The sequence below is a fragment of the Crocuta crocuta genome, unplaced genomic scaffold (genome assembly GCF_008692635.1).
Source record: "Crocuta crocuta isolate KB4526 unplaced genomic scaffold, BGI_CrCroc_1.0 scaffold271, whole genome shotgun sequence".
Lineage (NCBI taxonomy): Eukaryota > Metazoa > Chordata > Mammalia > Carnivora > Hyaenidae > Crocuta > Crocuta crocuta.
The window spans coordinates 3,596,193-3,619,038 of record NW_027527824.1 but is presented as its reverse complement, the minus strand read 5'-3'; the positions used below and the strand labels follow the sequence as shown (position 1 = coordinate 3,619,038).

The 22,846-nt window shown below is 42.7% G+C and overlaps 1 protein-coding gene across 5 annotated transcripts in view; it reads left to right on the top strand.

The window, feature by feature from the left end:
- Window positions 1–22,072, top strand: part of ARHGEF12 (Rho guanine nucleotide exchange factor 12) — a 146,846-nt gene extending 124,774 nt beyond the window's left edge. For all 5 annotated transcript variants that reach the window (XM_077776748.1, XM_077776751.1, XM_077776740.1 and 2 more), the window contains 14 exons: window positions 1,292–1,417; window positions 3,059–3,173; window positions 4,677–4,777; window positions 7,950–8,027; window positions 9,141–9,216; window positions 9,914–10,081; window positions 10,911–10,998; window positions 11,494–11,580; window positions 11,708–11,787; window positions 12,089–12,322; window positions 14,869–15,336; window positions 16,105–16,421; window positions 17,497–17,566; window positions 18,142–22,072. In XM_077776748.1, coding sequence (XP_077632874.1) covers window positions 1,292–1,417; window positions 3,059–3,173; window positions 4,677–4,777; window positions 7,950–8,027; window positions 9,141–9,216; window positions 9,914–10,081; window positions 10,911–10,998; window positions 11,494–11,580; window positions 11,708–11,787; window positions 12,089–12,322; window positions 14,869–15,336; window positions 16,105–16,421; window positions 17,497–17,566; window positions 18,142–18,152 — 2,019 coding nt within the window. In that variant the 3' untranslated portion in view covers window positions 18,153–22,072. The remainder of the gene's footprint in view (window positions 1–1,291; window positions 1,418–3,058; window positions 3,174–4,676; window positions 4,778–7,949; window positions 8,028–9,140; window positions 9,217–9,913; window positions 10,082–10,910; window positions 10,999–11,493; window positions 11,581–11,707; window positions 11,788–12,088; window positions 12,323–14,868; window positions 15,337–16,104; window positions 16,422–17,496; window positions 17,567–18,141) is intronic.
- The last annotated feature ends 774 nt before the right edge of the window (window positions 22,073–22,846 follow it).

Sequence of the window (22,846 nt, the reverse complement as noted above, 5' to 3'; positions counted from 1 at the left end):
TGTTATTTTCTTTTGTAAACCCAGCTGCTGTTAGGATATATATGGCACTTTGATTGACTAACATACCAAAAATGCTGCCAGTCTCATCTTTGAGTATGTTAAGTGTCATATTTATAATAAAATATCAATATAGCACTGGAGCAGACTATTAATGTATCACATTGTATGTGTGCTGGTTGGAGAAAGGATACCCTGAGTTTATCTACAAATGTACTACGAAAGGATTTTTCATAAAATACCTTCATGTGCAAACTTCTGGAAATAGTGGCTTTATTTACCAAAATTTTCTTTTTAATGTTTATCCATTTTTGAGAGAGAGAGAGAGAACATGTCGGGGAGGGGCAGAGAGAGAGGAGCCACAGAATCCGAAGCAGGCTCCAGGCTTTGAGCTGTCCACAAAGAGCCTGACGTGGGGCTTGAATTCATGAACCATGAGATCATGACCTGAGCTGAAGTTAGACACTTAACCCACTTAGCCCCCAGGCGCCCCTGGAAAGAATAGTTTTAAATGGGAGATTATATGAAAAGCTTGTTTGTACACTATAGAGCAACTATTATAAACATGAAGATGGTTAGAAAATAATTGAATCTGTACTTATAAAAGTACATATTATGAGGAAGCATTTCTTAGGTGTTTTATAAGAGCCTAAAATCAGTATCTATACAAACTTAAATCTAGAAATTTAAAAATATCAGTAGAAAGTGTAATTTTTAGCAGAAGAGTTTCAGAGGCTCATGGAACTCTTCCAAGAGAGATTGAAGGCATGGATCTCTACCCTCTGCACGGGTGAAGCAGCAGCGTTTTACTTTTATTGTGACCAGAAAAGTGATGACTTGTTCTGGGTTTCACAAAAAGAAAGCTAGAATCCACAGATTTTCTTCCTAGAGCAGTTAGTAATTTTGGTGAAGGTGTCCGCTTATAAGAAAATCAGATCTTAATCTCACTCTTCAAGTGTTTTGTGTCTTACATTTCCCCAGTGTCAAACTTTCTATTTATTTTCAACCTTTCTTTTTAATTTGGAAGTGGAAGAGCCTGAACAGGTAAGAAGCTGTGGTGGCCCGTGAGCAAGGAAACATTGCAGTGTGATCAGAAAAGGTCGGAACATGTCCGGGTCGGACCTTTTTAGCGGACAAACACAGATAGCGCTCAGACATGTGTAGATTTCCGCTTCTTGTCACTAGAGGGCACTTAGTGGGATGTCCAAAGGGTTGTGGTTGTGTCTCATTTTGCCTGCCCCAAGATGAGCTCCGTAAGCCATTCTCTGTTGTGTTCTTCACGTTCCTGGCACAGTTCAGCGGACCAGGGGAGGAGAAGTTGAAACAGGCTGCTGCCACCTTTTGCAGTAACCAACCTTTCGCCCTGGAAATGATCAAGTCTCGTCAGAAAAAGGATTCCCGATTTCAGACTTTTGTGCAAGTGAGTTGAGTGAGTCATGTAAGGAAAAAAATAATGCAATTTTTAAAAATTGAATATGGAATAAACTGGGGGAATTCTAAGACCAAGATTTTTACAAGGATTATGTTAACATTTTTGTAAGCCATACATGGTCTCTTAAATTATTGGAGAGTATAAAGGTGATATTGAAATGGTAAGTAATAATGAAGAGACGTCAGGGTTAAAATACTTGACAGAGAAGTCCACGTTGCCATGGAGACGTGTTCAGGGAATGTCCCATGCATGCTGGTGAAATAACACGGCCACAGCATGAGAATGGGCTCCTAACAGCCCAGGAAGAGTGTGACCGCAGTCCTGCATAGCGAGGTGTATATATTGGTATGTTTCAAGGGCCAGTGAACGGTGGGCCACGGGCCGTATCCAGCCTCTTGCCTGTTTTTATGGGGTTTTATTGGAACACAGCATCGTAGATTTTTACAGCAGATTACCACAAACGTAGCAACTTAATGCAAATGTATTATCACAGTTGTGGTTTAGGAATACAGGCGTCATTTAGCTGGGTCCTCTCTTCATGCTTTCACCAGGCTGAAATGAGGGCGTCACCTGGAGCTGGGGGTCTCATCTGAGACTTGGGGTCCTCTTCTAAGCTCCCTGGTTGTTCACAGAATCCATTTCCTTGTAAATGTATAACTGAGACCTGTCTTCTCGTCGCTGGCAGCTAGAAGCTGCTCAAAAAAATTTCTTTTTTACAAATAGCTTATCGTCAAGTTGGTTTCCGTATAACACCCAGTGAGGGGTTTCCTTTCTTGTAGGTTGGAAAGACACAAGGAAACAAGTCTTGTGTCTCTCTGACAGCTTTCTTCTAAGGACTCCTCTGATTAAGTCAGACTTGCCTTAGGAGTCACTTAAGAATCACTCTCCTTTTTGATCGATACAAAGCTAGGTAGTAACCCAGTCATGTGAGTGATATCTTATCACATTCACAAGTTCTGTCCACCCTCAAGGGGAGGTGATTATACAGGCGTGTACACGAGAAAGGGGGAATCTAGAAGGGCATCTCAGAGCTCTTTACTACACAGAGCCTTGCTCATTCATTCACGTGCTATCTGTGACTGCTTTTGTGCTAAAACAGCAGAGTTGACTAGTCATGACAGAGACTGGATGGCATGCAAAGCCTAAAGCATTTATCATCTGGCACTTTACTGACAACTTTGCAGACCCCCTGTTAGAGATGAGCTGATATATGTCCAGACCGATGATCCACTGTGCCTACTTTGGAATGGCAAATACCAAGTCAGCCAATTGAATTTTGGTAGGAATGCCAGTCATAGGAAAATGTAGCTAGATTGTCTGATATGTAAAGATAAAACTTTTATCACAGGCAAGCAGTTCTTAGAATTGATTATGGATGTTCTCAATTTTTGCTGAAATAGATAAGTAAGAAGTTATCAGCTTAGTGATAAAGACTCCCCTCCCCCATTACATCAGTAAAGGAGAAAGCGGAAGTACAGTGTGACCATGTTATACTTTGCCATGTTTTAAGTCTTGGTTTAATAACCAGAACTGTACTGTTGTAGACACATAGATGATGAATATATGGTATGTGTTAGGTAACTATTAAGAGTAAAAATCACAAATTCACTGATTTTACTTTAATTTTAGGATGCTGAGAGCAATCCGCTGTGTCGTCGTCTGCAGCTGAAGGATATCATTCCTACCCAAATGCAGAGGCTTACTAAGTACCCTCTTCTGTTAGATAATATTGCCAAATACACAGGTACAGCATTCTCACTGAAATTAAAAAGCTTAACACAACAAAACAACCCGTGTCCTGCTAAATAATCTCTCGCAGAGGGCTGGTGTCCAAGGGTTTGATTTCCAAAGAGTATGGCAACATTTTCTAGCAAGATTCAATCTAGTCTTCTTCAGGCCCTTTGATTTCATGTGCTCCGTTAGGAGCCCTTAACACAGCGTTTGGCAAACTATGGATCGTGGGCCAAATCTGGCTCATCACCTATTTTGTAAAAAAGTTTTAATGGAACATACTCATGCTCACTTGTTGACAAATTGTCTTTGACTACTTTTCACCAGACAGCAGAATTGAGTAGTTGTGACAAAGGCCACTTAGCCCTCAGAGTGTTAAATACTTACTTATCATCTGGCACTTTACAGACAAGATGTAGATCTGGCACTTTACAGATAGGGTGCACCAGCCCCTCCTCTGGCATATGTCCTGTTTGCTTTTAAGATGCGTATCCTGGGCAAAGAAATGCTGTGCATCTAACATGTACTTGGGTGAAGCCCCACTGGTGCGCTATGACCCCCGCTCTCCTGTTTAGAAACAGGAGGTCAGTCCAAGTCTCTGAGTTGAGCTTTAGGCTCTTACACTTAGTTTCTGTCAATAGTTTTTTTTTTTTTTTTTAACGTTTTATTTATTTCTGAGAGAGAGACAGAGACCGAGAGATAGCGTGAGGAGGGGAGGGTCAGAGAGAGAAGGAGACACAGAATCTGAAACAGGCTCCGGGCTCTGAGCTAGCTGTCAGCACAGAGCCCAGTGCGGGATTTGAACCCACGATCCGTGAGATCATGATGTGAGCTGAAGTCAGACGCTTAGCCACCCAGGCGCCCCAGTTCTCATTAATAGTTTTATGGAAACTCCTGTTTCTTGTACCTGAAAATTTGGAAATATTCATGTTAATTTTTATGCTTCAACACACCTGTTTCAAGGGTGGGCTGTCGTTCAGAGGATTGTTAATCTTAAATACTCTGGTTTTGTTATTCTTTACAGTGTAAGCCTCAGTGTAATCTCAATACATTTGGGTGACTTTTATCTTCTTTTAATGATAAAATGTTGTAATCTGTTTTCTTTCCTTAAATATATTCTCAAATTCAGAGAAACTCCTTCTGCAGTTATTTTGAATTGTGTTATGTTATCATTAAACAGTTAGTGCTGAACAGGTCCACTGGACAGAATCACGTAGGCTGTGCACGTGGGGGAGATTTTATGGGGAGAAGGGGTCCCACTTGTATAGCTTACAGGGCGAATGAAACCCACTCCCTGGAGTAAGTAGCATGGTGGGGCTGACACTTGATGCAAAGCATAGCTGCTTTAATTTGTTGTAACACATCTCACCTGCCCGAAGACTGTCTGAATTGAGATTCTGCTGTAGATTTTAGCCTGATATAAAAATATTCAAGGTCTTCATATATTTAGATATATAATTTATGTTCTTTTCTTATTTCCATTATTTTACATTTTGGATTTTTCTTCCATCCCTAGAATGGCCAATGGAAAGGGAGAAGGTGAAGAAAGCTGCAGATCACTGTCGTCAGATTCTAAATTATGTAAATCAGGCTGTCAAGGAGGCAGAAAACAAGCAGGTAAGAAAGGGAAAACAAGAAGATACAGGATGACATAGGGAGAGTATTAAATTAGTGTTACCTGGAATCTGTGAAATAATAATTGGAATTATCATGACCTAATTGACAGGTAGAGCATTCGTTGGCTGTTCATGTAGTAGGTGGGTCTAGGTCTGTCTGTGGTGGAACATCAGCTTTGTATTTGGCTCTTTTGAGCATCTCTAGTTGTTTGCTCTTTCATGTATCTGTTCATTCGGCAAGCATTTCTAGAGCGCCTGTATGCTGAGTGTGTGCAGAGTGTAGGGTCTAGAGTGCTTAAGTAAATGAGTACGGTGAGCGCCCACAGTTTCTGGCCAGAGAGGAAGGTACTGAGCAGATTATGGTACAAGTATTTTTGTAAGTTGTGATAGCTTCTCTGAAGGAGAATTTGGAGTGCCGGGAGTGTATACCCAGTGCTGGGGTTCAGGGGGAGCCTGAGCGTGTTGGCTGGTAGCCATCAGAGAAAGTTTCCTTGAGGAGTTGACATTTAAGCCAAGCTCTGAAGAATGAGTGGAAATAAACCAAAAGAATATGGAAGGGGGGCAACCTTAGAAGTAGAGGGAATAGCATGTACAAAAGTCCTGGGGTAAAAAGGAAGCACAGTCTGACTGAGGAACTGGAAGTTTCGTGTGGATAAATGAAGTCAGAGTGGTAATGAAAGGAGGTACAGTAGGCCAGGGCCAAGTCATACAGGGCCCTGTATACAACGTTAAAGATTCTGATTTTGAGAGTATGAGGTATAGACATTTAATAAGGAGAGTGGCATGTTCAGATTTTTCACTTTGCAAGTATCATTCGTGCTAGTCTGTGGCGGATGGGCTGGAGGGGCAGGGAGGGATGCAGGAGGCAGGGAGGATGAAGGAGCTCAGTCTGTGGCAGCAGGTCAGGGCAGGTGGTGGTGGTTTGAGAGGTACAAGAATTGGAAAAATAGAAAGTGAAACTAATAGGATTTGGTGACTGATCTAGAGAAGGACTGAAGGGAGATATGATGATAGGAATAAATTCCAGGTCTCTGGTTTGCACATTTGCGGGGACAAGATGAGTGAAGAAGCGCCAGATTTGGAGGGAGGATGAAGAGTTCAGTTTGGGATATGAGGTGAAGCTGTACAGTATGCAGTTGGCTGTAGGGATCTGCCCCTAAGAGGACTGCGCTGAAGATGAAACCGTAAGATGGTGAGCGTAGAGAGCTTAATTGAATCCATGGACCTGGGTATAATTTCTTAGGAACTGAATTATGATGGCTCTGTTGGTGAGGCCTTTGGAAAACAGGAAGTCTCAAATGTGGTGTTTGGAGTATGAAAGGATAAAACCCCAGAGGGCAGTTTGGCAGTATGTACTTAAATTAACAGCATATATTCCTATATCTACTCTTTGACCCAGCAGTTTTGTTCCTAGTGATTTACCCAGGAGAAATGAAGATATGTGCCCACAGATTGGTACTGGAATGTTTATAGCATAAACCAAATGTGGAGTAGTCATAAACTAGAATAATAAATACCCGCAGTAAAAAGGAAGGAACATGCTTGTACAACATGGATGAACCTCACCAGCACGATGCTGAGGGAAAGAGAGCAGATAAGAGCACATATATACAGTTTTATTTATGTGAACTTCTAGAACAGGCTCAGCTCATCTGTGGTGGGAAAGGTCAGAAGAGTGGTTGTTACTGGGGATGTGGGGCCACAAGCTAACTCGGAACAAGTATGAGGGAGCCTCCTGAGGCGATGGCAGGATTTTGTATAGCAGTTTGATTGCACGAGTGCATACATGTGTAAAACTTTGTGGAAACATATGTGTAAAGTGTGTGCGTCTCACTGCATGTACATTTTACTTTAAAAAAGTAACCATAGGGGCGCCTGGGTGGCTCAGTCGGTTGAGTGGCCAACTCTTGATGTTGGCTCAGGTCAGGATCTCGTGGTGGCATTGAGCCCTGCACTGTGCTGACAGCATGGAACTTGCTTGGGATTCTCTCTCTCCCCCTCTCCTTCCCTGCTTAGGGTCTCTCTCTCTTTCTCAAAATAAATAAATAAACTTAAATAATGTTAAAAAGTTAACGCTTATTCATGATATGCACACTAAAATGTTTAAAGGTAAAGTGGGCTTACATCTGTTAGTTGTTTTGAAATACATTCAAAATGCGTGGTGCACTGATGGATAGCTAGAGGATTGACTTCTATTCATTCATTGACTGAGAAAACAAGTACAGCAAATATTAACTGTGGGATTAAGTGGTGAGTATACTGGTGCTTACTATACACATTCAAACTTTTCTGTTCACTTGGACATTTTTGTAATCTTGGGGGAGAATGCACATATGCTTTTACCTAACAGTTGTTCCTTTAGAAATTTATCTTACAGATATATCTACACATGTGTATAAAAATACATATTTTAAGGCCATTATATCACAATATTGTTTGTTATAGGAGATGATTGGAAGTAACTTACATGTTCATCGGTACAGCATACTTAAGTAAACTACAGTACATTCATAGAACTTAATACCACACAGGCATCTGGAAATGATTTCTGTCTGTGCTAATGTGGAGCCTTCTCCAAGATGCAGTGATGAGTGATACACACACACACACACACACACACACACACACACACGTATGTGAATGTTGCCATGTGAGTAATTCGTATATTAATATATTACACTACCGTATCTTTAGAAAGGATATGCATACACACAGCCTGCACAGAGAGAAACATACTCACGTAGGCGTATGTTGCTTAGAGGTTTCCTGACAGGCTATCCAAGAGTGGGTATTCGGATTGAGAAGGCAACGGGACAGGAGTGGAGGGAGACTTCGTTTTTCATTGTGTGCCTTTTAATTACTTTTTGGATTTTGTACCTTGTACGTGATTTACATATTCGGAAGATAACCATAAGCTACTTAGAGGTCAGTGAGCTTGAAAAGCAGATTGAACAAGAACAGCCAAAGAGGGAAGAGGAAAGCTAGGAAGTTGTGATGTCTTCAAAGCTAGTGGAAAGGGGTGTTTTAAGAAAGAGTAAGCTGTCAGTTATGTCTAGTGTCGCAGAGAGCTCTGTAAAATGCAGGTAAAAAAAAAATGTCCATTTGGTTTAGGAAGGGGGAGGTCATTGATATCCAACGCAGTAACCTTGGCTCCATCTTGTCTTAATTTTCAGCGCTTAGAAGACTATCAGCGTCGCCTCGATACCTCCAATCTGAAGTTGTCAGAGTACCCAAATGTGGAAGAGCTCAGGGTGAGAGATTGTCTAATCATAATTTAAAAAGTGAAATACAGTTTACTAAAGACCTGGCAGGTAATTAACATCTCTGTGGGAACATCCATCACCTGAAGGAGATCTTGTATCACAGATTGTCTGTATTCATGATTCTGTTCTTCGTCTGCAGCATCTGGTCTGCGTGAAGATTAGTCTTTCATTAGAGGGATATTTTGTGTAAAACTTACTTTCTGTAACAGGAATTTGCGGGAGACTAAGGGAACATTAGTAATTTAATTTTATTGTGTTCTTACAGTTTGAATGAGAGTAGTGCTGTTTACTCTGGGAGCTTTCTAGATTATTGAGTAAAACTTCATAATTTTTTCATGAAGCTCTTCCAAAGCATAAATGTCGAAACCATTATAGGAATGATAGTAAAATATTTAGTAATCGCCATTTCTGTTACATGGGCTTTTGTGTTAAGTAACTGCTTAGGATTTTTAATCTTTCTTAGACTGTTTTACTTGGTGGTTATTTTGGCAGATTTATTTTGGTGGCTGGTTAATTAGACTTTTATGTCCTATATAACAGCTTATCAAAAAGCAGGCTTAGTATGCTTAACCCCTTCACTTCCAGACAGTGCGATTTTTCTAGGGATGCATAGACTAAAAGATGATTCTCTTACTAAATTATTAATATTTAGAGCAAAGCTGATCACTGCCTCGACTCTCTTATGAGTACCCTTCTTCCTTAACTTGGTTTGGAACTAGCACCTAGCCCTCACAGGTCTCCTGCAGATAAGCTAGGCACCCCCTTTATCTAGTTATTCATAGAAAAATGAGGGGATGGGCTGCGAATCCAGTGCTGAATGTCTGCAACTTCATTTTCCTAAGCTGCTGTCGTGTGTTTAGTGTGAGATTTAGAAGACAGCACTCCTAAATGTTTTCCTGCAAGATGCTTCATCCTTTTTGGGAAATTGTGTGCAGCTTACTTTAACGTGATCTTTATTCTGTGGTGGGTAGTTGATCTCGATAATGATAGTGAAGGTAAATGGTATCTTTTATATGAAGAATTTCTGGAAAAGAGGCTGTATGGAATATTTTCTCCCTGTGTTTGGAAATAATTTGTGTATAATTGTCTTTATTTTGGCAGAATTTGGATTTAACAAAAAGGAAGATGATTCATGAAGGGCCCCTGGTCTGGAAGGTGAATCGGGATAAAACTATCGGTAGGTGTGATGTCTGTCAGTCTGGGGGAGAGTGGAGGGAAGAAGAGAATAGTGAAGTTTTCTCATGCCCGAGGGAAGAGACGACTGTTCAGAGTTTTCAGCTGCAGCAGTGAGCTGTGTTGCTCTTGTATTTTTGCAGATCTGCTTATGCTGTTTTGTTATATGTGCAGTGCATTAAATATTCATGTGGCGTGAAGTAGAAGTTTGTCATGATTCTGTCTTGTCTCCGTCATTCTGGTACTCTAATGAGTAAACCACTACATTTCAAACTGTCTGTGGTGAGACACCCATGGTTTGTTTGTTTGTTTTCTCACCAGTCACAGATAAGTCAGTGTCAATACAATATAAAAAGGAATTATTACACATTTTTAAAGTTTATCTTGAGAGGGACAGGGTACGAGTGGGGGAGAGGCAGAGAAAGAGGGAGAACCTGAAGCAGGCTCTGGGCCATTAGCGTAGAGTGAGATGTGGGGCCCTAGAACTCATGAAACCGTGAGACCGTGGCCTGAGCCGAAATCAAGAGTCAGACGCTTAACCAACTGAGCCACTCAGGTGTCCCTAAAAATGAAACTGAAAAGGGCAATAGCAAGTTAACTTTTAACATGTATTAGGATGCATTAGATTTAACAGAAATAAACGTTCTGTGTCAAATTGTTAAAAAGTTTATAAACCACCTTCTCTATGTTTTTGTTTCCAGATCTGTACACATTGCTGCTGGAAGACATTCTTGTATTGTTACAAAAACAGGATGACAGACTGGTGTTAAGATGCCACAGTAAGATTCTGGCCTCTACGGCTGACAGCAAACACACATTTAGCCCTGTCATTAAGTTGAATACAGTGTTGGTTCGACAAGTGGCAACAGGTAAGAATGTCTGCAGAGTGACAGTAAGCTTCAGGTTCATTGTAAAGTAAGAGATTCGTTATTGTGGAAGTAGCCCAACTGGCAGAGAGTTTTGTATTTTTATATTCTTAGAAAATGAAGTGACATTTCTTTGCTGGGTAGAAAGCCAAGTCTGTCCCCCCAGTTTGTTTGGGAGCCTAGAGCCCCTGGGTCATTTCCTGCAGGCCGCTTTGATCTTTAGTCCTTGTTCCGATGATCGATAGACACCCGTGAAGATGGTGAAGTGAGAGTAACCGCAGTGAAAAGGCTTTCATGAGAGTGGTGTATTTTTTGATTTGTGAAAAAAATGCAAACAAACAAAAATGAAGAGATGGGTTTAGTTTGGGTTATTTGAAATCAGGTTAAGTCAGCAAGTTATACGTTAACTGTACCAACAGTGAGATCCCTTTTAGAACTTGTTAGTTCCACGGTGGCAAGATAAATTGGTGACCTCTTTTCTCCAACATCTAGCTGAATAGCAAAAGGGCAATTCGAAATAAATGCAAAAAAGTCAGTAATTTAGATATATTGACACCTCTTGCTTCTAATAGGTACTGCGGAGTCAGTGAGGGTTTTTATAATCTTTGTCTTATTGAAGTATAATATATACAGTATAACATACGGTGAGTTGCACAAAATTTTAAGTGTACAGCTTGATGATTTTTTACAAGGTGAGCATGCTTAGGAAGTGAACACATTAACCTTTACCTACATTAACATTCAAAATAAATCCGGACACTAGAAGCACCCTTCATGACCCCTGTAGGTCACATTCATGTTGTTAGAGTAGTTTTTGTCTTCTCTCTTCCAGATAACAAAGCTTTGTTTGTCATCTCCATGTCGGACAATGGAGCCCAAATTTATGAACTGGTGGCACAGACAGTTTCGGAAAAGACTGTGTACGTATTAGAAATCGCTACTTACTCTAATAGTTTGTATTGCCCTGAATGTAATATTCTATACACTTAGCTTCATTTTTGTAATAGTACTTTGAAAACCAAAAGCTATATGGAAATAAGCTCTTCCTGTATATTCTTTTAGAGATGTTTTTCTAAGAACCTGTTCCTTTTTAGATTGATGTCTCTTATTTTGACTCTATTCTTTGGAAAGTATTTTTTCTAAAGAAAAGTTCTCCCAAGTGTCAACTGAAGTTTCTTAATGGGCAGTGTATGCATAATGTTGTTTCTTGGGTTTTTCTTTAAGGTACAGCATTTTTTTATAGTCATGTTGCCAATATAAAGATACTTTCTGGCAGAAGTAGGGTTTTTTGTTGGATTGGCTTGGTTTGGTTTCTGTTTTGTTTGTTTTTGTTGTTACTTCTTTCTGAATGTGTTTAAAGGGCATTTGTTTTTGCTTTCGCTTTTGGATTTTGGAACCTTTTCCAACTTCTGCAGCTGGCAGGACCTTATCTGCCGGATGGCTGCCTCAGTGAAGGAACAATCGGTGAAGCCTATCCCGCTGCCTCAGTCACCACCATGCGAGTGAGTGTGCATTTGCGTTGTAGGAGGACTGGTTCTGGTCAGGAAAGGAACAGATAATTCTTACATTGTGTCACAGCGATGTTTAGGCACCTCACGAAGCTGAAAGATCGCTTTCTTTCTTCCACAGAGGAGACAATGATGAGGAGGAGCCTCCGAAATTAAAAGTAGAGCATCATAGCATTTCAGTCCCTGGCCTGCAGAGTCCAGGTAAACTGAGCAGTCAGGGTTACCTGCAAGAGTGCAGTCTATACATTCCTTATTAAAATGCAAGAACTTTACGTCTTTTGGCTTATGCAGATCCTCACATAAGCTATTTCTTTTAACAAACTTCACTTACGAGCCTGTTGCATGCCATTTTAACGCTGCTCTAAGTGCCGTGTCTTTTACTTAACAGCAGATGATCTCTGTACTCATGGGGTTATTTTTTCAAGTATTTCCTGGATGCTTCACGTTGAAAGTTAAAAGTTGTATTTAAGATCTATTCTACTTTTTCTGTCCCATCGAACAGACAGAGATTTGGGATTGGAGTCTCCCTTAATATCGTCAAAACCTCAGTCTCATTCACTGGGTGCCTCTGGGAAGCCCGAGGTAGATGACCTGTTTGTGGCTGAGGGACAGTTTGCTAAGGAGCAGCACACAGATGGGACCCTGCATGAAGCTGGAGCAAGTTATCAGGCCCCAGTCCCAGAGCCGCACTTTCCTGCCTCGGAAGAACGGTGGGCACTGGACGCACTAAGGAATCGTAAGTTCTGTTCGTAAGTTAACACAGATGTTTGTGAAGTCCCAGAGTTGTGTCGCGTACCATGTAGCCATTTAGGGAGAATCCAAAGATGTTTAAACCCTGACTTTTCCCATAAAGAATTTTACTATCTAGTTGGGAAGATGAGAGAAAACCTCCCACCTTTTAAAGTAACTGATACAGGTTGTCACAGTTGATCTGGTGGCGGTGACCAGAGAGAGATGCATCAGGAAACAAGAGAGGTGATTATCACTTTGAAGAATGGGTAGGATTCAGATAGGCATGTAGAAAACATGCAGATGAGAATAGTCTTAGGGCCAGAAGCAGCAGAGGCAGAAAACTCTTGAGCGTGTTTAGAGAGCAGCAAGTAGACCATGTGAGCTATAGGAGGCGCGGGAGATGAGGTGGGAAAGGTGGAAGATGGGCCGCTGAGGCCAGCTGTTGTGGACCTTGAATACCAAATTGAATCCTCCGAGTTTTAAAGGTGGCACAGCGCAGTGCTTTGGGGCTTTTTTCAAACTACAGATATGCTTCTAATTTTCTTGTGGAGACTACAGTATTCTCCACCCTGGCCCAGCCTCTCTCTCTCTCTCTCACACACACGCACAGAGCACATATCCACAAGACGGGTGGCCCTTGCCACTCTGTTAGCTACCCCCCACCTCCAGCCTGGCTGAGAATCATTTACAGATGGGAGCCTATCACGTCTCCCAAGGGTACTGGAGGCGGGGAAAGGCAGAGAAGGGCTGCCCGAGCTGCAGAGAATCATTTGAAGGGTTTAAGCTAGGGCACGGCTGATGAGAACAGGAGAATGTGGCTGAGAGTGGTGGAGGGGGGAAGGGAAGAGGCCAGGAGGGTGAGGCTGCTGTGAAGCTTCTGTAGGAGTCCGGGCTTGAGGCTTAGAGGGTTTGGACTAGAATCGTTTCAGAGGAATAAAAGCGAGGAGTCAAAACATACTTAAAACGATTGATTTGTTTGGTGGAAGGGCAAAGAAAAGGAAATATTTAGATAATTTTAGTATTCTTGCCAGAAATAAAAGTCAGAAAGGACCACCACTGCCCACTGTCACACTTTTTTTTTTAAACTGGCATACATGAGTTGGGGAGAGGAGCAGAGAGAGAGAGAGGGAGGGAGGGAGAGAAAATCCTAAACAGACTCTGTGCTAAGCATGGGCTCGATCACAGGGCTCGATCCCACAACCCAGGGATCATGACCTGAGTCGAAATCAAGAGTCAGATGCTCAACCCACTGAGCCACCCAGGTACTCCAGTGTTTCCTTTTTTTATTACCAGAGATTATGTGCTCATCCCCACAAGTGCCTTCCTCCATGCCCATCAACCCCCTTCCCCTCTCCTCCACCCCTATCAGCCCTCAGTTTGTTCTCAGCATTCAAGAGTCTCTCATGGTTTGCCTCCCTCCCTCTCCCCAACTATTTTTCCCCTTCTCCCCCATGGTCCTCGTTAAGTTCCTCTTAATCCTCCTATATGTGCAAACATATGATATCTGTCCGTCTCTGCCTGACTTATTTCGCTCAGCACAACACCCTCAAGTTCCATCCACATTGCTACAAATGGCCAGATTTCATTCTTTCTCATTGACATGTAGTATTTAAAACTGGCAATCTATATAAGAGGAAGTAATGAGCAGGAAGTTGGGAGTTTTAAGCTTGGAGCTTTGGAGAGAAGTTAGGGAAAGAGATGGATTTGAGTGTCAGAGCCATAGGAATTCATGGTATCTCTCGGGAAATGAAGGTAGAGCAGAACAGAGGGCCAAAGACTCAGACCGGTGTGGAGACAGTTTGCCTAAAGAAACAGAAGATAGAAATTAAGCCAGAGTGAAAAGTAGGGAATTGGTCAAACTCTTTAAAAATCTAATTCATTCTAGATTCTCCTGAATTAACAGTCAGAATGACTAACACTGTCCCACTAGTAAGGTCATTTTTAAAAAAACTAATAAATATTTTCTTATCCTTTGAAACAATACATGCTACCACATCATTGAAATTAAATTTTGTTACAAAGCAGCTTTATTTTCTTCACCACGTAAGGAGAGTCTTTGGGTTATTATAAAATGATAAAATAAATGTTCTGTGTGTCTAATAAAATTAGAAAAAGTATCACCTGTGTATATAGTGTTGGCTTCTGGAAACAGCAAAACTTTCAAGGCTTCTTTTCTAGCATAATGTAGCTTTTTAATCTCTTTTTCAACAGTACTTTTGGGGTATTATTCAGGTTACATGGAAGGAAAAATAAACAGAAACATGGTATTAGTTATTTAGCTGTTCTCAACAGGAGTATCTCGCCATTCAGAGGGCTTACTTACATCTTTTCAAGTCTTGTCTGATATTAAATCTTCTCTCAATGATGCTTTATTTCATTTTTCAATGCAAAACAAAAACATTGTATGAAATCAGTATTTTGACTCTACATTACTAAAGAGATACTTACTTTTAGAAATAATTGGTAGTTTCGCAAGCTGCATTAATTCTGGCAGTGTGAGGCTGCTGTTGTGAATGCGTGCGTGTGTTTCTTCCCTCCTGAATCTTTCAGTGGGCTTGCTGAAGCAGTTGCTTGTCCAGCAGCTGGGCCTGGCTGCAAAGAGCACTCAGGAAGACTGGCCACATTTCCCGAGATCCAGGACTGCGTCTTCAGGGGCGCAGAGCAACGGTGGGACCCAGAACTCTGAAAATAGTAAGGCCTGTCCTCCCGGTGAAGGACAGACGCCCTTTAGAACTGAAAGTGGTGACCTTTCCACTTGTTACAGTCCACGGACTTCAACTGAATCTTCTGCTCCACGGGATTCAGTGGTACTGGCGTTCCAAGATAGCCAGGCCAGTAACATTTTAGTAACGGACCACATGCTTATGACCCCAGAGATGCCTCCTGCAGAGCCAGAAGGGAGTCTTGATGAGAGTGGAGAGCACTTTTTTGATGCCCGGGAAGCACATAGCGATGATAACCCATCAGAAGGTGATGGAGCGGTTAAGAAGGAGGAGGATGTTAATTTGCGCATCTCAGGCAAGTTTCTTTCACATTTAAATGTTGATTTCGATGGTCATTAACTGTACTCTGTTGAGGTGGATGTTATTTGGGTATCTACGCATTCTCCTGTGTGTGTGTGTGTGTGTGTGTGTGTGTGTGTGTGCGCGCGTGCGTAGCATTTATTCTTTCATGCAGTAAATGATTATGGAATCTGCTCTATGCCAGACCCGCCCTAGGTGCTGGGAGATGTGGCACTGAATAACCCAGAAAAACCCACTGTTCTTGTGAAGCTTAAGTACTAGGAGAGGAAAGAGTAACGGTAACTAAGTAAACAGATGTCAGATAGTAAGAAGAATTAGGAGGGAAAATAAGTCAGAGGCAGGAGGGGTTGATGGGGCAGTCGGTGACCAGGGTCGGGGAGCAGAGGGGTCCAGCAGAGAGCAGGGCACACAGGCAGGAGCAAGTGTCTGGAGGTGGCGGAATGTAGGGTGGGGGAGGAGATGGTGCGCCATGAGATAGGGGAGCGATGGCAGCGCTGTAGAGGGACTTTGTAGTTTCCAGCTTTTGACTTTTAAGACACTAATTAATACAAAACTTTTTGGAGATTGCCATGAAAGTGCGCTAAGTTTAGCTTCAAGCTGAAGTGAGAAGACCTTGACTTACTTAAAACTGACCTTGGGGATTGGGGAAATAATGGCTTTTCTCCATCTTTAACAGCCTGGAAAGTTGTCAGCATATCACCTTGTCTCTGTTTTTTGAGGATGGCGGCATGAGCTCATTCAGCTGCTCGGTCTCTGTCAACAGGAAACTACTTGATCCTTGACGGCTATGACGCGGTGCAGGAGAGCTCCACAGACGAGGAGGTGGCTTCCTCGCTTCCCCCAGCACCCACCGCAGGCGCCCCCCCCACGGACTCTGCTGGCCAGCAGCAGCATTCTCCCCGGAACGCCCGCTCTGACGGGGCACTCTCCCCGTTCGCCCCGGAATTCCTGGTCCAGCAGGGCTGGGGAGCTATGGAGGATTCCTGTTTTGACACCCAGAGTCCCCCCTTCTGTGCAGACTCCCAAAGCCAGATCATGGAGTACATTCGTAAGATCGAGTCTGACCTCGAACACTTAAAGGTACCTCAGCTGTCCGTGTCCTCGTGGCAGGGGTAGAGAAACGTATCTAACAGAGAGGATGTACGGTACAACTGAAATGCCGATGTCCGTCAGTAGGCTTGTTCAGGTCCTGGATTTGCTGTTCTCTTTGACCAGTACCCATGAATAGACCTGGAGAAAAAGCCGAGATCAGCACTGTTTATCTGGTTGCAGACCACAGGAACAGGAGAAAGGTTGTAGTGCCATAGGCCGTGGGCGGGAGTGGGGGGGAGTGGGGGGGTTGGAGAGGGACAGGTTCTAGGTTCAAGCCCAAACATATCTGGGATGACTGGCCAGCCTCCGTGAGAAAATGTGAACAGCAAGCCGACAGGCAGGGTTTGTGTCTTTAGGAGTCTAGGCTAGAAAGTGCTTTCACTTACTAATGATCCGCAAACCAGTAGGTGATGTCGGTAGCTTCCCAGACGCTTTGACACACAGAAAGTAGCTCCAGTGGCTCTATAATCTGGAAGCCTGGGCATGAATGGGCTTTTATGAGTTGGTAGTGGAAGCTGTCACTGTATGGGCCGCTATTTCAAACTGCCTTAGGTGGTCATTTCTGAGAAAAGGACTTAATCTTAAAGCTTGTCATCAGTAGGCACAACTGCTGGAGCCCAAACGTTCCTTCATGACTTTACGGACAGCATTAAAAGTGATCTTAGCCTTTTAGCGAAAAACTGGCCTTTCTTAGTTTTTCTTTTAACCTCATGTGGGAGGGAAGTGTTCCCTTCATCCCAGAGCTGATGAGATATCTCGAAGGCCATTGTGGGCAGGTTGGCTCTGCCACCGTTCATGTCACCTGTGGGGCCATTTTCAGGATGAGTCTAGGGGTGGGGTAGACCTGGGGATCACCTTTATACGAGAAGGTCTTAAGTTATTCACTCAAGGGAGAACCAGGTAAAAGGCATGAGGTTTCCTCTTCTTCCCCGCTAACAAAACGTTAGCGACAGTAACGGGGACGGTTAGAGGTGTGTACCGATAATACGAAAACTTTCTTTCCTGTTTTTGTAAAGAAAGATAAGGATGTTCAGATGAAAAACCTCTGGGTTTTATTTTACAGAAGGTGGAGGAAAGTTACAGCATTCTTTGCCAAAGGCTGGCTGGATCAGCCCTCACAGACAAGCACTCAGGTATGTGAGAATTTGGACTCCAGACTCTAGAGTCATTCTGCCAGAGCAGTACATCGAATGAAATGATTTGTTATTCTTTAAAGTGGAAACCTTCTGAGATTCCATTTCTCTCTTGTCTTTAAAAAACCGCTTGTCTCCAAACATCATCTATCAGGCCGAGGCTGCTGTTTGCTGACTGTGCTCTTCCTCTCGTCAGAGGCACTGCCCCCCCACCCCCACCCTGCCCCCATCTGTCTTCACCTCTGCAGAAGCAGATGGCAGGGCGGTGGTGAGCCTGGTCCATCCCAGGTTCCTTAGAGATCTGCCCATGCTGCTGTGAGGGGGCTCGGGGCTCCTCGGGCCCGGCTCTGCTCTGCTGTCCATCCCCACGGTGAGAGCCGTGTCTCCTCACGACCACAAATTGTGCTCCATGACGCAGTTGGTACCCATTTGCTTACTTGCTTCGAATGAGGCTGCTCTGATCCAAATACCAGAAACAAATACCTACGTGCGCCCCCAGACCACAAGTCTCGGTATTCTCTAAGTGTTAATTTGTTCTTCTGAATTTGATCACCACATGTCTTTCTTCTTCCCAGATAAAAGTTAGAGCCGCGTGTCCTGGAGGTGACTGAAGGTTGTTGGGTTGTGAGCGTCGGCCTTGTATCACCCATCCTGGCTCCACCGTGGGCGCGGAGAAGAGCGTGTGACAGAGGGTCTGCCTGTGAACCCCCCCCGGGGCAGCCACATGCCCGGCGCCCAGAGCGGGACTAGTTCTTCACAGTCTGGCAGCTGCACTAGTCTGGCCGTGAGGGAGTATTTGCTCTCTCACTCTGCTCTCCTCACTATTGGAAATTGAGTTTAATTCACAACAGAAACCAAATGTATAGAGCTTTGGGTGTAGGATATGAAATTTTACTTAGACTTAAGAAAAAAAGAAAATCAGATGTATTTATTTGACTTCATTCCGTATTTGAAAGCACATTTTAATTTTTATTTTGCCATGTTTTGTTTTGAGTAGTGAGAATTTTAGCCCTTTGTATTTAGTACACCCAAGGGTCAGTTGCTCCTGAAGCCGAGAGTTCAGGATAAGGTGTAAGGAGGTTGGGTAGAGAGGTGAAGGAGAGGGGGACGTAAGCGGGGGGAGCGAGGAGCATCTGGCTTCCACTAAACTGTATTCCATGCCCTCTGCTGCCCAGTAGGCATCTTCTTTGAGGGTCACCTCAAAGGCATAGTATGCCCATAGCTCCTGTGTGCAGAGAACTAGAGCCGTGGGCAGAGAGTTAGGTGGGCTTCCTCCCACGTGAGGCGAGCCCCTCTTCTGTGTAGCTGGGATCAACCCCCAATTAACAGAAAACCCTCAGTGTACTAAAGAGCAGGCACTTGAAAATGGGTGTGTTTTCTTCTTGTCTTCTTTTCTATTGAGGGTAGGGATTTGGGAGGGAGAGGAAAGCAAATTTTATTTTCTTGGCTATAAATTTGCTATTCTTGGTATTGTTTCATTTTTATAATTATACATTAGACTTCGGCACTTGGGTAAAATGATCCCTGCAGATTGAGCAGGAAGTGAAAACAAGCAGAGACGCTTCAGATGGTGGCAGGGGTGGGGGTGCTGAGGAAGGGGGGGATGGGAGCGGGGAGAAGAGTTTGGGAAGGCTGTCTAACGGAATCACTACTGAGTTGAACAATGGCTATCATTAGCCACGGGTACTGCTGAATATAAGGCCAGTAAAATTTTAGTACCTGGAGGTTTGACTCTTAATATTAATTTTGCACTGATGGTGCCAAAGGGCTCTCTGAGTTCGGAGGAGAGCCGCGAGTGGAGTGGAGAGAGATGAGGTGGAGAAGGCAGAGCCGCTCAGCCCAGCTCCAGAAGCACTTCCTCTGACTTCACTGCCGGAGCTGTTTCCACACTGGTGCATGACCGACCTTAAAGTTGCAGACCAGAGCATACACTGGATACTGTGGGCAAGGGGTTGCCAGCTGCCTGCTTGAGAATGAATTATCCTCTTGGCTGCCCCCTACAGGGGGTAAACGTGTCAGAATCGTAACTCGAGAACTCCTTCAATGATACTGGCTTTCTGTGGTTTTCTTTGTGCATCAGGTATATATGTTTCGGAGTATTTTTGCCAACTATGGCTAAATCATTGGTCAAATCTTCAAGTTCTGTTACTACATCAAGAGTACCTCCACTGCTCATTTCAGTAGTGCCCTCTGAACTCTGTGCGTAATCGGGATGTAATTTTACTCTTCCCCTGCTCTTCATCGCAAGTGGTAAGGATTCCCTACTTATAAACACCACTGCGACTTAACAAGCTCATCCAAGTCCAGATTCCTATCTCCTGCCCTTTTTCAAATCTGACCTGTTTTGAAGTAGATCAATTTGGACTGTCAGACCTCATGTATAAATTAGAATTATATTTTGAGTCATAGACCAAGTATAAATTAAATCTGAGTGGGATTAAAAATTTTAGAAACAGAAGTTCATTAAGTGAAGCTCAGGACGTGAACTTTCTGTATCTCTTACGAGAAGCCAGTGAAAGCCAAATGGTTACTTTGTGCTGCTGCAGATGGGGTCGTCACTCGCAACTAACAGGGTGACACACCCACAGCCATGTGACCAGTGACATCAGCAGGCGTTTAATCAGGAGAAAGGTAACTATAAATGGAACTTTTACCTTACATTCACACAGTACAGGGTAATCCCATGATTCTCCAGAACTCATAAGAAGCTTTGTAGGTTAGCAAAGTTTTGGTTTCTCTTCTAGCTCAGCCAGTGTATCCTGTCCTTTTCTCTTCCTGCAGTTGAACCTCTCCTCGGAACAGGGCTAACTGGAAAAATACTTTGGCCATAGCTCTAGTGCTTCCAAATAAATTCATATCTGGATTTTGAAACGAAGCCCCAAAACAAAGGCTGAGTGTGAAAAGATTCCGCAATTTTGAGTGTGTTCTTTTTATCTTCCCAGCCTACCTCCCCCCCTCCTCCTTCCCAGCATTGCCTCCCACACCTTCCACTTTTTTGGCCATTATAATCACAGCCATTTTACTTGATACCATATCTGCCTTTCAGGATGATGGAATTAGATATTCATACTGTCTTTGAGTGACAGTGGCCACCATCAAAGCTTATTTCTCCCGGGTTACCTGACTCGAATCTAGAATCAAGGGTGGTGAACACGGCAACCTTCCCAGAGCAGGCGGGCTGGGCTCTAGCCATGGAGGTGACCTGTGGTGACTCTGTGCTCTCTCCCATGGGCCTGATGACTCCTTTGCTGTTAAGTGGCAAATTACATTTGGAGTGCCTCCTTCCTTTTCAGAGAACAGAGTTAATCAAGGCAAATCAGCAAGCCCCCAACGTGCTATAATTTAAAATCATGATTACAGCCCTGGAAGCCATATATTTTGCATACTTTAAAATCAGCTAACTTGGACTGCTCGAGTTAATCTTGGCTTTTAGAATCCAAACTCTTAACTATTCTGTTGTACTGTGAGAAGGTACATTTCATTAGCTCTCTGGCTTCCTGTCCCCCAAAACAACTTGTAACCGCTCTTTACAACATTTTTTGTTTTTTGGAGGAGAGAGGGGGAACCAAATGTGAGAGTAAAAGAGAAAAGCTAATTTTTTCTTCTTTTTAGAAGGTAGATAATTAAGGCTTCCTGTGAGGTGTCTTTTACCTGCATACTTTTTTTTTTTCTTTTGCTGTTGGTAAATTTGGGGTATTACATGGAGCTTCTATATTTCAAACTGGAAACTGTCTTAAGGTGGTATGTGATGTTATTTTGAACTGCTAGAGCTTTGGTCAGCATCTCCTTCCGTACATGTCACAGAGGGCACCGTTGAGAGTTGTGCACAGAGGACCTCAGAACACAAAATTGGCAGGACCTTCTTGTCATCTTTCTGCTGGCTGGTTTTTTCCCTTTCCTGTTACAATTTTTGTTTGAAATCATGTTTTTTTGCTTTCTGACTCTTCCACCCCTCTTCATCGACCTGCAAAATTGTTGCTTCTTCGAGAAAAGAGTTTCTTTTGCCTCGTTCCTTATGCCTTCCCCACTGGTACTGATGGTTTTGATAATAAATTGGTAGAAAAACAACGTACCTCGTAGAAGGAAGCCCTGTCGGCCATTTCCAGGTGCCAATGGCTAAGTGGATGTACTGCAGAAATGGTAACTGTAATGTGCACATTATTGGTTATTTTTAATAAGCCTCTTCCTACTAGAACATTTTATTTTCCTTGTTCACCATACAATCATGTACTCTTTAACAGAAATTACTTTTAAAAAAATCTGGAACTATCTTTAAAAGAACTTTATTAATAATCATGTATTTTTACTGATCACATTTTGAAATGCCTAAAAGACTTTATTGTTCTAATTATCCAGATGTACCTTTGTAAAATAGCTCTTTTATGAATTAGCTGATAAGGCTGTATGTTTCTGGAACAAAAATATTGGTCATCTAAAAACTTTCTGTTTTCTGGGGTCTGGGAAAATAGAAAATGAGAGTTCAAATATTAAATATGCTTAAAGGAACCAAGTATGTGGCTTTTTATTTATATTCTTCTTGATTTGTCTGCTACAAGCCATGGTAGAAAAGCTAGGGCCCCAAGGANCGGGGGGGGGGGGGGGGGAGGGGGGACAGCGTCTAGGGCAGTGCTTTTGCTTCCTAACAGCTGTATTGAGACCTGTTTGCTTTCGTACAGTTTGCTCATTTAATGTGTACAGTTCAATGATTTGGGGTATGTATTCTTTAAATTGTAAAACATATGTAACATAAAATTTGTCATTTTAACCATTTTTTAAGTGTATAAATCAGTGGGATTAATGAGGCAGCTTTCATGGTTCACTTGAAAATGGCTGGTTTAATGCTACCCTAAATGAAAATATGATGTCTTTATTACCATTCTTATCCCCAGTGCTGGACTTCTTCAAGTAGCAATATTTCTTTGCTTTTATGGATCAACTTCTGGGCTTTTTTGGTTTATTGGTTTTGACATAGAGGTATCATTCGACTTATTTGGGGGATGATATTTTAGTTTGCAGTCATTCAAGGGCACATTTGGCTGATAGGCCTAATAAGCTTGACCAAAAAAATGCTCAGTATTTTGTAGGATTTTTTAGTTAAGCCTTTTAATACCCAAATGTACTTTGGAGAAACTTACCTGTGTGTACTTGTGGCTGTGTGTATGAGCGTAACCGGTAGGGAAACGCATGCCTGTTCCATTCCCACTTGCTCCTGGATGGCCATCTTCTAAGAAGAGTGGCAAAAATAAAATACTGTCTTTGCATATGAGCAGTTGCTTTCAC